Below are 13,115 nucleotides of genomic sequence, written 5' to 3'. Positions count from 1 at the left end.
TCATGTCGTGTGCGTGTGACCAGAATAGCTTTTGAAGCATATCTAAGATATGTACCTATTACAAGTAGGATGTTAAAATACGTACCAAGTTTATATACTGTACATACACATATATGTATCTATATAACATCTACCTGCTGATTGATCTTTAGTTCTAGGTTTAGAGTTGTTTTCAGTGGTAATTACCTTCATTTTAGGCGTGGGAAGATACACATGCGAAGTGGGAACAGGCTACAAAACTAATCCTCAACTACCCGAAAGCTAAAATGGAAGATGGCCAGGTGAGTTTATGAAGTTGATTTTTGTCTTAATCGATTTGCTTAGACATACGTATTTCACTTCAATAATCTTTTGGGTCACTGTTAGTATAATATGTGTCTAGTTGTCGTAAGACTGTTATGTAGTTGTGGTTCATCTAAAATTACACTGTTATAATGGCCACTAGTCACGTGTGGCTATTTAAATTTGAATGAAAATTTAAATTCATTAAAATTAAATACAGTTAAAATTCAGTCTCTCAGTCATATAGTAGCCACATTTCAAGGACTCCTTAGCCACATGTAGCAATTTGCTACTGTACTGGACAGCACAGATACTGCCATTTTGCAGAGATACTGGCCAGCACAAGCTAGGGATGATTTATGGTAGAGACCGTGCCTTTACCCTTTTTCCTTCTCTTTCTCCATCCAAGTATTTCATAGAATTTTCAGGAAAGAGATGACAAAGGTAGAGAAAATAAATTAAAATTCAAACAAGACATTTTACTATTTTGTTAGGTATTCTAATTAAAGGATCTGGTGGGCAGAAGATTGAACCCATAGGTTAAGTGAAATTTAAAAATTTGGACATTTCATTCAACTATTTTCATCTGTTACCCCAGAAATTAATAATTAATTGGCATTTGTGTATAATTGATTTGTACTGGCCATATATTGCTCTCATTATTTTATTTTTTGAAAGATTTTATTTATTTGTCAGAGAGAGAGAGAGAAAGAAAGAGCACAAGCAGGAAGAGTGGCAGGCAGAGGAAGAAGCAGGCTCCCTACTGGGAGTAGGTCCCAGAACTCAAGGATCGTGACCTGAGCCAAAGGCAGATCCCTTAACTCACTGAACTATCCAGGCATCCCTATTCCTCTCATTATAATTAGGTGTTTCAGAAAAACTCGTTACCCTGCTATTGCTTTTTTCTTGTCATGCTTAATTAAAACAAGGAAGAAAAAAAAACAAGGAAAAAAAGTTGTGTTTTTGTAAAGCAAAAATATGTACCTAATGTCATTTGGAGAGGACATGTGGCCTTAGGACGAAAGCTTTTTTGAGGGGGATAACTGTTTCATTGAGATATAATTTGCATTCTATTCAGTTCACCTATTTAAAATGTACTGTTACTTTCTGCCACCTTTCTGTGCCACTTTAATGGTATGCATGAACATCCTGGCAGATGATTTCAAGAGCATCAACAGTGCTGAAAAGAGAGGCAGACTCAGGTTCTCATTAGGCAATGTTCCACAGTCATCGTCTGGTTTTTGACTGTGATAATGAAGCATGATTACCTGGTGAATTTGAAATCATTGATGATCACAGAGCTGGGAAGATTTGTTGTGAACCTCACAGGCAGTGTTAAACAAGTGTGGAGTGATCAGTCCTAGATTTGATTTACAACTCAAAATCTAGAAGAATGGCAGAAAAATCTGCTCCCAACCTGCTAGTTTGGTTGCTTTGTACTGATACCAACAACATCAGCTGGCAGCATGGACCATGAAGCAAGACAAAAACAAAGTATATTCACAAAGTTGTACAACCATTGCCCTAGTTTAAAAAGCCCCATACCCATGAGCTATCATTCCCTAATCTCCCTCCCCACCCCCCCCACCCCACTCCCCCACCCTCCCGCCCCCTGACCCTAGGGAACCACCACTTTGCTTTTTGTAGATTTGCCTGTTCTGGGCATTTCACTTAATATGACTTTTTTTCACTTGGCATAATGTTTGCAAGGTTTGTTCATGTGAGTCAAAGCTTTTTAAAAGAGTTTGATATTCTGGGTTGGTGTATTAATCTGTGACAAAAAAATATATTAGTGGCTCTTAAAAAATGTATATAGTAATCTTGGGTTTGGACTTTAATTTTTTACTGGAATATAACACACGTATAAAAACTTGAATAAATCTAAGTGACAGTTCACAGTAGTAGGAGGTGAACATACCTGTGCAACCAGCACCCACACCAAGAAATAAATCAACACTGGGGCACCTTGGGTGCCTCAGTCGGTTTAGCGTCTACCTTCAGCTCAGGTCATGATCCCAACGTCCTGGGATTGAGCCTCAAAGTGGGCTTCCTGCTCAGTGGGGATCCTGCTTCTCCCTCTCCTGCCCTTCCCCCTGCTCATGTGTGTTCTCTTTCTCTTTCTCTGTCAAATAAATAAATAAAATCTTTAAAAGAAAATTAAAAGGAATAGATCATTACCAGCATATCGAAGCCTTCATTGTGCCCCTCTTCCAATCACTAGCAACCCAAGAGTAACCATTATGCTGACTACTACTAAGTATAGTAGTTTTCTTGTTTGTAAACTTGGTATAAATTGAGTGCTAGAGACACAATGTCTTGTATCTGGCTTCTTTGACTCAACATTGTGAGACTCATCCGCACTCTTCCATACCACTGTCACTCATTCACTGTTACTGCTTTAGGTATTTCATTCAACATGCAGTCCACAATGTAATTTTCCTTTCTACTCTCTTTGGGTATTAGATAGCTATACAAAGAATTTTAGTTATTTTGAATATTTCTGCTATGAATGTTCCTGAATGTGTCTTTTGATGACCATCTAGGTGTTTTTCTGTAAAGTACACACTTAACAGTGGAATTGCTAGGTAATCGAGTTTGCAGATACACATATAGGATATGTAAATTGAGACAACAACTGCTTGAAAAGACTGGTGGTTTCACAAAGATTTTCAGAAGACAATTAATATTTTTAAATCAACTGCTATAGCACCTCTGTAAATGATAAAATGTCATCCAACCATTAAAAGCATTCCTTTAACTGAAACTAATACGACAACTTCTGTTAACTAACTGGAATTAAATAAAAACTTGAAACAAACAAAAAAAAGTTTTCCTTTTAAAGAGTATGTGCCAAATGGATTCACTGACAGAAATCTGTTAGTGCTTTCTTATTCCTACCTGAACAGTTTTTCTATTGTGATTGTCATATTGGAGCCCTTTAAAGACCAAGAGCAGAGAGTAAAATATTGCTATACTTTTACTAATTCAATTAGGTAAAAAAAAAAAAAAAAAGTTTTGAAGTATTTAACTATTCAGTAAAATTAGACATTAATATGAGGCCCAGGCAGAGATAAGCTGAAAACATTATATTACTATAACATAACATAGTCCACTAATAACTGAATTCACTGTGCCAGAAAATGGAGCATTATCAAGGGAAATGTAAAAATATACCAGTGGAACATACCTGAAAAGCAAGAAGTTTGTAGTTCATTTGAACCTCATTAAGAAGTATATAAATAAATAGCAGAATTCAAACTAGAGAAGAACACTAACCTCATTCTTTATGTACTGCTGAAGTCAAGACACAAAAGATCCACTCAGACACAAGAAGAATGCCATTACCAAAATGTTTCTATTTCAGCTCAAGTTGAACTTAGTTAGCCTTTTTAAATATATAATATGACACAGTTCAAGAACATTTAGCTGTAATTTGAAAATAGTAATCACTACTATGTTCCCAGAGTCAAGAAGAGAGTAAGTATTATTGCTTCTTTTGGAGGAGATCTAATCAAGAGTGACAGAAAGTGCTGAATAAAGTAAGGCTGAATAATAAATGTGATCCTGTGAGAGAGAAGTCTTCAAACCTACTTTGAAAACAACAGTTACTAAAACATATGTTGATAATAGTACATTAAAGGCTGTGAATTCACCACACCTAGTCAGTAAGAATATATGAAATGAATTTTGACTACCATGTAAAAAATTCCTCTTTACCTGTTTAAATTTTCAAGGCAGCCTTCGGTGACTCTCATTTGAATCTGTCTGTAAACCAACATACTAAGGAACAGAGAAGTTTCTCTGCTTCATTTTTTAGTCCTTCAGAAAGATTGAGTCATATCTTGAACTGTATCCCACAGAGTGTTTCCTTTCTTGCAAACGTTATCCAACTTAATGTCCGTTAGAGCATTATTTATTGAACTGATGTTTATGAACTGCACTAAGACATAAAGGGGATGCTAAATTGCGAAGATGGTGTTGGAGAAAAGATGTAGGTTCTGCATGTGAATACATCTGAGCTAGCTGCTCTTCACACCCAGATTCTTCATTAAAACCAGCCATGTTTTTTCTGATTTTGCACTGATCTGGAAGCTGCTGCAACTGACATCAACTGCATCAGCGTATCATCAACAATATGCCCATCCTGGTGGCAGTGATGGTGGTGGTGATACCAGGACCAATACACTGTAGGCAGTTAACGGATTCATTCCCAGTAGTGTCCCCCAGAAAGGCGCCAGTGCGTGTGATACAAGATTCTTGACATGCTTGTACTATATGAGCAGTGTTTATTCCCCCTGAAATATGCTCTGGGTCTGGAGAGTATGAACAAGCATGTAGCATTTGTATTTAATTATCTGCTGGGGCGCCTGGGTGGCTCAGTGGGTTAAAGCCTCTGCCTTTCGCTCAGGTCATGGTCCCAGGGTTCTGGGATCGAGCCCCGCATCGGGCTCTCTGCTTGGCAGGGAGCCTGCTTCCTCCTCTCTCTCTCTCTGCCTGCCTCGCTCCCTACTTGTGATCTCTATCTGTCAAATAAATTAAAAAAAAAAAAAAATTATCTGCTGATGGCATTGATTCAGTGTTGAAAACCAGGTTCCTTCCTATTCTGTTGCTTGTCCCTTTTTTTTTTCTGATGGGCCTTGGGAATCCCATAAGCAAATGCCTGCTTTATTTTCTAACTTTCTCTTCTGAAGATCTGTACCTTTAGGAGGATTATGACCATTATTATCATCTTCATCTTCATTAAGGGCTTTAATATTTGCAGTGTTGTCGTCGTCTTTTTTTTTTTTTTTTGGAGTGCTAATAAAGCAAAGTTTAATAAGCGGTAGTACAAAGCTCCGAAGAGGGAAGAGACCTGAGACAGTGGCCCTTTGCCGTGTCTTCTGACTGTACCTCACTGCTTGGGCTTCCAGCTGACTGACTTGTGTGGCTAGAGTTCACCTCATTGCTGGATCCATTGCTGTGCCCACTACTGCTACCAAGAGCACTGCTTTCATCTTTACCACTGCTGGCAGTTTCACCAGAACTTCCCTGCAGGGATTCCTCTGGATCTGAAAGTCAATGTTGGCACATGTTTGAGTCTGTTAATAAGTTGTTCGTCCATTTCATTGTCACTGCCTCCACTGTGCTGGGTGTCACTGTACCAGTACTTTAAGGATCAGCTGCAGATGACTAAGGTGATGGAGCTGCTCTTCTGAGCTCTTCTTCCTCTTACTTAATTTAGTATTTAATAAAGATGCAGAAGAACTCTGTTTAGATAGCTGAGCCTTGGCTGCTATGGCATTATCCCATAATGCCTTTTTAAAATAATGCTTTAATTAACATTGATGCCAAGTACAGTGTTTGTTCAGCGTGAACACTTGGCTCAGGAATTGAAACTTGTGAAAAGATGTCTAAGTGGTACCAGATCCAAATTCTTAACAAGTAAAGGAAAGAAGTCCCAGCGATACTGATTACAGTGTTTCAGCACCGCTGCAGCCCACATGCAGTCAATATACTGAGTACTCAGTTGCCCTTCTGCTGCTAAAAAAAATTGAGAATCGCTTGGCACTGTTTGATAATCTCAGTATGTAAATTTGGTCCAAATATATGCTTTACCACACTGGAGCTTATAAGCCAGCCTGCAACTTCTTTTGCAGGGGACATTTCTGTGCGTGATACCGATGGCTCCTTGTTGCACAAGTCATTGAAGGTGTGAAGTCGATCATTACCTGACTTAGTGCAGCCAACCTCTCAAAGTTGGTGACACAAAATACTAAAATGCAAGATCTAGGCTTTCTTTGTCAAAGTGGAGTGTTGTATCCAGTGGTTCTTTCACTGTGCTCCGCAGTAAGTCACCACGTTGCAGGCTGCGTTCTGTCCTTATTTTTGTTCAGAGAACCTGCGTAAATACGCATAATTTCAATTCTGAAAAGGTTAATGTGCTGCACGACAGGAGGGAGAGTCGCCGTACTCTGATATTAGCTACAACTGTAATAAATGCATGTGCCATAAGAAGTGGTGGTTTCAGGAGTTCTGTATTCAAAGCAGTCCTTCATGAGAGAAGGGCTACCCCCCAAAACAAACATACGTAAGGAAGCAAATACAGCGATACTTCTACATCATTTATATTACAAAACACCCCTAATATGTTGCTTTCTTGGGTCGATATGTCCTTGGTAATAGGCCAAGTATTAGCTTGTAAGCGATGTATAAGGAGAATTGAATTTGAAAAATCTTTGCCACACATAGCAAGAGTTTTTCTTTCTCATCTGTGCTCTGTAAACTAACGGGATCAGAATTCTTTGAAGAGTCCTTCTCAGTCAGATTATTGCAGAGTTTGATTTTTTTCTATTTCTTGTCTTTCTGCACTTCCTTCATTACAGCCTCTTTCTGTTCAGTGGTTCTTTTGCTTGATTACTCTCCTCTTGCCACACAGAATCTGTGTGAATGATAGAAAAGTATTTGCAAAGCTGGTCCCAGAGCTCTTGAACTTGGGCCATCACTAATAAGTGTACACACTACTTGGTTGAAAATTTCCAAATATTTATAATTCCTTGAAGCAGCTTAGACATTGCCTCTCTGTCCAGGAATTGATCTAAGCAAATAATTGGAGTGTATGGTCCTTTCTGAGCTGCAGTCCATAGCCACCTTCTGTACCTGACATTGCGTGTGTGTCCATCACTACCTCCGTTCTGTAAGGCTTGTCTGGCCTCGGGCAGTAAGATACCTTGATGTGACTAGAAAATGGTGAAGACTTGGGTCTTTTAAATGTAAAAAGTGTTCTTTGTCATGGAAGAAATGTTGGATAAAAAGTAATTTTGTCAAGTCTTTCAACCAGTTGAGGTTGAATTCATGCTTTCCATAAAAATTTTGTGTTTAGGCTGCTGAAAGCCTTCACAAGACCATTGTTAAGAGGCGAATGTCTCACGTGAGTGGAGGAGGTTCCATAGATTTGTCAGACACGGACTCCCTACAGGAATGGATCAACATGACTGGCTTCCTTTGTGCCCTTGGGGGAGTGTGCCTGCAGCAGAGAAGCAATTCTGGCCTGGCAACCTATAGCCCACCCATGGGCCCAGTCAGTGAACGCAAGGGTTCCATGATTTCAGTGATGTCTTCAGAGGGAAATGCTGATACACCTGTCAGCAAATTTATGGATCGACTCTTATCCTTAATGGTGTGTAACCATGAGAAAGTGGGACTTCAGATACGGACCAATGTTAAGGATTTGGTGGGTCTTGAATTGAATCCTGCTCTTTATCCAATGCTGTTTAACAAACTGAAGAATACCATCAGCAAGTTTTTTGACTCCCAAGGACAGGTAAAGTGTTCTCTGCTTTATTTTTCCCCCTTTCCTGTGAATAGAGTGACTTGTTTGATAACGAAGCCTTTATCTTTTTGATTATTTAATTCGATACTGGCATGAACATCACTCACAGTTTTTTAAAAACAGGCAAAAAATTGCAGAAAAAAATCATCTAATGTAGGGATCAGTTTTGGTTTTGGGGAACTCTAGTGTGTAGGTGTGCCAGGGCTTATGAATGTCTTGGGTATGGGTATGAGTGTTCCGTTATGTCTGTGTGCCTATTTGAATACATGCCTGTGGGTACATTTCTTTGTGTGTATGACATCTGGGTCAGGGCAGTTTCATCTCTGGTCTGTCTTCTGTGCCTTGATGCCAAATGTATTTTGTTCTTTATATAGGTTTTATTGACTGATACCAATACTCAATTTGTGGAGCAAACCATAGCTATAATGAAGAACTTACTAGATAACCATACTGAAGGCAGCTCGGAACATCTGGGGCAAGCTAGCATTGAAACTATGATGTTAAATCTAGTCAGGTAAGGATTCTACTGCAATGTAGCAGAAACACATCGGTATTGGTAGTTATTAGGGAATAATTTACCATTCTTTATTGCACCCAAATTGGACATATATGTACTCATATAAAATAAAAATACTGCAGTTTTTGTAGTTACGGTTAATCATTTTACTTAGAGATTAAAGCATTTAGAAAACCTTCTCTTTTGTTTATATCTGATGTTTTTTCTCCCGAATGTTTCTGTGTCTAAATAGATATGTTCGTGTGCTTGGGAATATGGTCCATGCAATTCAAATAAAAACGAAACTGTGTCAGTTAGTCGAGGTAATGATGGCAAGGAGAGATGACCTCTCATTTTGTCAGGAGATGAAATTTAGGTGAGTTCTCAAAAGAGCAAAGTGGGGTCTTGTAAATTCTGTAGTAAATGAAGTATACAAAAATAGTAGGCACACGATTGAGTAGGCACTTGATTACCATGGGAAAGAGGGGGATGGAAAAACAGCGTTTTACATTTTTATTTTTCTCTTCCTGTATTTTCAAGTTTCCCAAAGCTTCATGCCTATGGCAGTGCTCCCTTTTTCTAAATTACACTTGAGCTAAGAATTTGCTTCTGTTTCTAGTCTGATACTCTGGCTAAGGGAACCAGTATCAGTTGCCTGTTAGTGCCCTTCTGACTGTTAGGGTTGAAGTAGTGGTATCTCTTTTATGAAACTGTCACATCACCTGAGTGATTTGGCAAAGTATTCGCACTATTAAAAAAATTTTGTATGACTGAAGATGTATGTGTGACTTAAAAAAATTGTTGCTGTTTTCTTTTTCCCTGGCATTCTATAGGAATAAAATGGTAGAATACCTGACAGACTGGGTTATGGGAACATCAAACCAAGCAGCAGATGATGATGTAAAATGTCTTACAAGGTAAAAGCAACAACAACAAATGCGAAAGAGAGAATGATTTTTAATTAAGTATTAGCAGGTCTGTTTGGGGTGTTGACACTTCATAGCTATTATAATACATGTTTTTTGGATATCACGCTTTTGCATTTGAATTATATATACTAATCTTTACCTCCTATTTTTAACTGAAAGACTTTCAGTAAAGTCAGTTTATTTGGAAAGTTAGTGTTGTCTATTTAGGAATAGACATGACATATACAATATACGTGGAGAATAAAATGTATAATGCCCTAGATTGTTTTTATTTTATAATTCGATAAAGGTAATATTTAAGAAACTTGATTGGCTCAAATCTTTCTAAAAAGTAATTCCCTGCATTTGCTCTCTTGGTAAATACTTACTGCCACGTATCAGAAAATAATTAAACACCAAACTATATAATCATTCACATATATTTCTTTCATGGGGCTTGGTTTTATGAAAGTTATTATCACCTTCTCCCTCCCTTGAATGGTTTTTGCATTCTGAGTGTGCATGCTATCTCAAATTATTTAGGTTATCCTAATAAATAGTTAAATGAAATAGATTGTTCCTGAATTCCTGAAGTTCTCTTAGGAAGGTGTTTATTTGACAGAAAGGTGAAGTGGAAGAATCTGCAAGATTTATGTGGTCCCTAAATTTTCTTTCTTCAGAGACTTGGACCAGGCGAGCATGGAAGCAGTAGTTTCACTCCTGGCTGGTCTTCCGCTGCAGCCGGAGGAAGGAGATGGTGTGGAATTGATGGAAGCCAAATCGCAGTTATTTCTTAAGTAAATTTCAGTCCCCAAAAAAGGCAAAGCAAAAAAACAAAGCCCACACACAACAAAACAAAACCTAACCAAAGTGGCAGGTGTTTATATTTAGAAAATGGACCTCATTATTTTAGTATTATGGTCATCGGCAGCTGCCTATAAAATACAGGCACGCGTGAAGTAATATTCCCTATGATAGGACTGGGTTAACAAAACAAATATGTTTTGTGTTTTTAAAGAAATAATCCAAGCAGTGAATTATTGGCAGTAAAACCCAGATCACCTCATTAAGTCATTTAAAATAACGTTCTCTAAACTATTTGGACCACTTGTTTTATATGGTAAACACTAAAAGCGATGCATTGACCAGGAAAGATTGCATCTGTTTTGTGCCTATGTTATGAAATATGTACTGGCTTTGTCAGGATAAAATCATATTAAGCACAGCACACTTCATAATGAGTCACACTGGATGATTACCCCAGGACTAGAGAGAAGCAGATACCCAAGACCACTCACAGGATACACATATCATGATTCCAGAATATCTGATTAGTTTTCTGTTTGAAGTGGCCTTCACTGTGTAAGAGTCAGTCTTTTTATTTCTCAGGTATTTCACATTGTTCATGAACCTTTTGAATGACTGCAGTGAAGTTGAAGATGAAAATGCTCAAACAGGTGGCAGGAAACGTGGCATGTCTCGGAGGCTGGCATCACTGAGGCACTGTACAGTCCTTGCGATGTCAAACTTACTCAACGCTAATGTGGACAGTGGCCTCATGCATTCCATAGGTGAGATAAAATGAAGGCTTCGTGTAGAAACTGAAAACCTAGAGAACTGGCATGTAAAACAAGCAAAATTACTTCAGCAGGCCATGTTAGTAAATTCGCATCTATTTGTCCATATCAGGTTTAGGTTACCACAAAGATCTTCAGACAAGAGCTACATTTATGGAAGTTCTGACAAAAATCCTCCAGCAAGGCACAGAATTTGACACCCTTGCGGAAACGGTGCTGGCTGACCGGTTTGAGAGGCTGGTGGAGTTGGTCACGATGATGGGAGACCAGGGAGAGCTCCCGATAGCCATGGCGCTGGCCAACGTGGTTCCATGTTCTCAATGGGTAAGTTCGTTGAGAAAGTGCAGAACCGGGACCTGCCAAATAGCAGATGCTTCTGAATTTATTCATTCCAGGAATGCTTACTGCATGAATTGCTAAAACTTTAGAGCTGAAAGAAACTTCAGATATTATTCGAGTGGTTTTCAGCTGTTGGGAAAGTAGCTGGGAGCCTCAGTAGTAATCTTACCTGAACTATGAGGATCCTTCCTGCAAATCTTGTAGTCTTTCCATTTTTGTTGTTTCTCTGCTGAGCCCACTGTGTACTGAATTTCCCTGACCAGATGAGCAGAGAATAGAGGTCCTCTGGTCATCAAAGTCTTAACTCCTGCTTGTTGATTTCCTAAGAAAATGATCTGGGCATATCAAACTAAACTCTTTGCCATTGTGTTCTGTTTCTACTCTCTTTGATTTTGTCATAATTCGAATTGAATCCTGGATTTTTTTTCTTCTTCTGGTGAAGCCTAGGCCTTTTTTACTTTTAACCAGTTAATCTTCAGGATTAACAGCTGCTGAGGCACCTGGTGGCCCATTCAGAAGAGTGTGCAACTCTTGATCTCAGGGTTGTGTTTGAGACCCACACTGGGTGTAGAGATTGCTTAAGGAAATAAATTGATTTTAAAAAAAGAATTAACAGCTGCTGTAGGCATGAAAAAATAGTCATCTATCATAGACAAACGTGCACAGATAAATACTAGAAAAATAGATTAGTAACCATTGAACTGGATTTAGTAGCTGGTTGACAGCTTTGGATTTACCTTTCAGTCTCCTGCTGAAGAAAAAATGAAATTATTCACACTAACGCAATTTTGTTTTGTTCTCAGGATGAACTAGCTCGAGTTCTAGTGACTCTATTTGATTCTCGGCATTTACTCTACCAACTGCTCTGGAACATGTTTTCTAAGGAAGTAGAATTGGCAGATTCCATGCAGACTCTTTTCCGAGGAAACAGCTTAGCCAGTAAAATAATGACCTTCTGTTTCAAGGTTTGTATCCATTTATCTTTTTTTTGTGCCAAGGTATGGAAAATTGATTATGCGCAGAACATACAGAACAGAATGTCTTTAATGCAAGACATTTGGAGAAGGCATAATAAATTCCTACTTTTATATTTCTTTAGGTATATGGTGCTACCTACCTACAAAAACTCCTGGATCCGTTATTACGAATTGTGATCACATCCTCTGATTGGCAGCATGTTAGCTTTGAAGTGGATCCTACCAGGTGTGTCATCCTCCCATCTATAACTTAACTCCACTTTTCTAGTACCGTACATGAGAACAGGCCTTCACGGTTTCTCCCCTTGATTCTTTTTTTTTTTTTCTTTTTTTTTTAAAGATTTTATTTATTTATTTGACAGAGAGAGATCACAAGTAGGCAGAGAGGCAGGCAGAGAGAGTGAGAGGGAAGCAGGCTCCCTGCCGAGCAGAGAGCCCGATGCGGGACTCGATCCCAGGACCCTGAGATCATGACCTGAGCTGAAGGCAGCGGCTTAAACCACTGAGCCACCCAGGCGCCCTCTCCCCTTGATTCTTAAAATTAGCCTTTAATTATAAAAATTACACACAAAATACATTTTTCTTAAAAAATTTACAGGTATCTTTGACAAACACCTCTGGAGATATAGCTCTGTTACTAGTTTAGTCTGTTCTTTGCCCTTTTTCAGTGCATTTGCATATATGTATACTTAAATCTAATTGTAGAGACTATACCTACAATGTGAGTGATATAAATGGAAACCTTGTATACGTGGTTTTGCAACTTTTATTATTTAAATTCAATTTAATTAACATACAGTATATTATTAGATTCAGAGGTAGAATTTAATGATTCATCAGTTGCATACAACACTCAGTGCTCATTACATCAAGTAGCCTCCTTTATACCATCAGCCAGTTTCTCCATCTCTCCCCCACCTCCCCTCCAGCAGCCCTCAGTTTATTTCCTCTAGTTAAGAATCTCTTACGGTTTGCCTCCCCTCTCTATTTTCATCTTATTTTACTTTTCCTTCCCTTCCCCTATGTTCATCTGTTTTGTTTCTTAAATTCTGCATGAATGAAATCATATGGTATTTGTCTTTCTCTGACTGACTTATTTTGGTTAGCATAGTACTGCAGTTCTAGCCATATCGCTGCAGATGGCAAGATTTCATTCTTTTTGATGGCCATGTAATACTCCTCTGTGTGTGTGTGTGTGTGTGTGTGTGTGTGTGTGTGTGTGTGTGT

General features: G+C 38.5%; 1 protein-coding gene across 9 annotated transcripts in view; it reads left to right on the top strand.

The window, feature by feature from the left end:
• The window catches only part of NF1 (neurofibromin 1), a 253,611-nt gene that overhangs the window by 115,789 nt on the left and 124,707 nt on the right, over positions 1-13,115 (top strand). For all 9 annotated transcript variants that reach the window (XM_045985840.1, XM_045985838.1, XM_045985837.1 and 6 more), the window contains 10 exons: positions 198-281; positions 7,142-7,582; positions 7,966-8,105; positions 8,341-8,463; positions 8,921-9,004; positions 9,676-9,792; positions 10,385-10,566; positions 10,685-10,896; positions 11,715-11,876; positions 12,011-12,114. In XM_045985840.1, coding sequence (XP_045841796.1) covers positions 198-281; positions 7,142-7,582; positions 7,966-8,105; positions 8,341-8,463; positions 8,921-9,004; positions 9,676-9,792; positions 10,385-10,566; positions 10,685-10,896; positions 11,715-11,876; positions 12,011-12,114 — 1,649 coding nt within the window. The remainder of the gene's footprint in view (positions 1-197; positions 282-7,141; positions 7,583-7,965; positions 8,106-8,340; positions 8,464-8,920; positions 9,005-9,675; positions 9,793-10,384; positions 10,567-10,684; positions 10,897-11,714; positions 11,877-12,010; positions 12,115-13,115) is intronic.

This window comes from Meles meles, chromosome 18 (genome assembly GCF_922984935.1).
Source record: "Meles meles chromosome 18, mMelMel3.1 paternal haplotype, whole genome shotgun sequence".
In the NCBI taxonomy this organism is placed as follows: Eukaryota; Metazoa; Chordata; class Mammalia; order Carnivora; family Mustelidae; genus Meles; species Meles meles.
The sequence above is the reverse complement of the archived record's forward strand: the minus strand, read 5'-3'. Positions and strand labels throughout refer to the sequence as shown.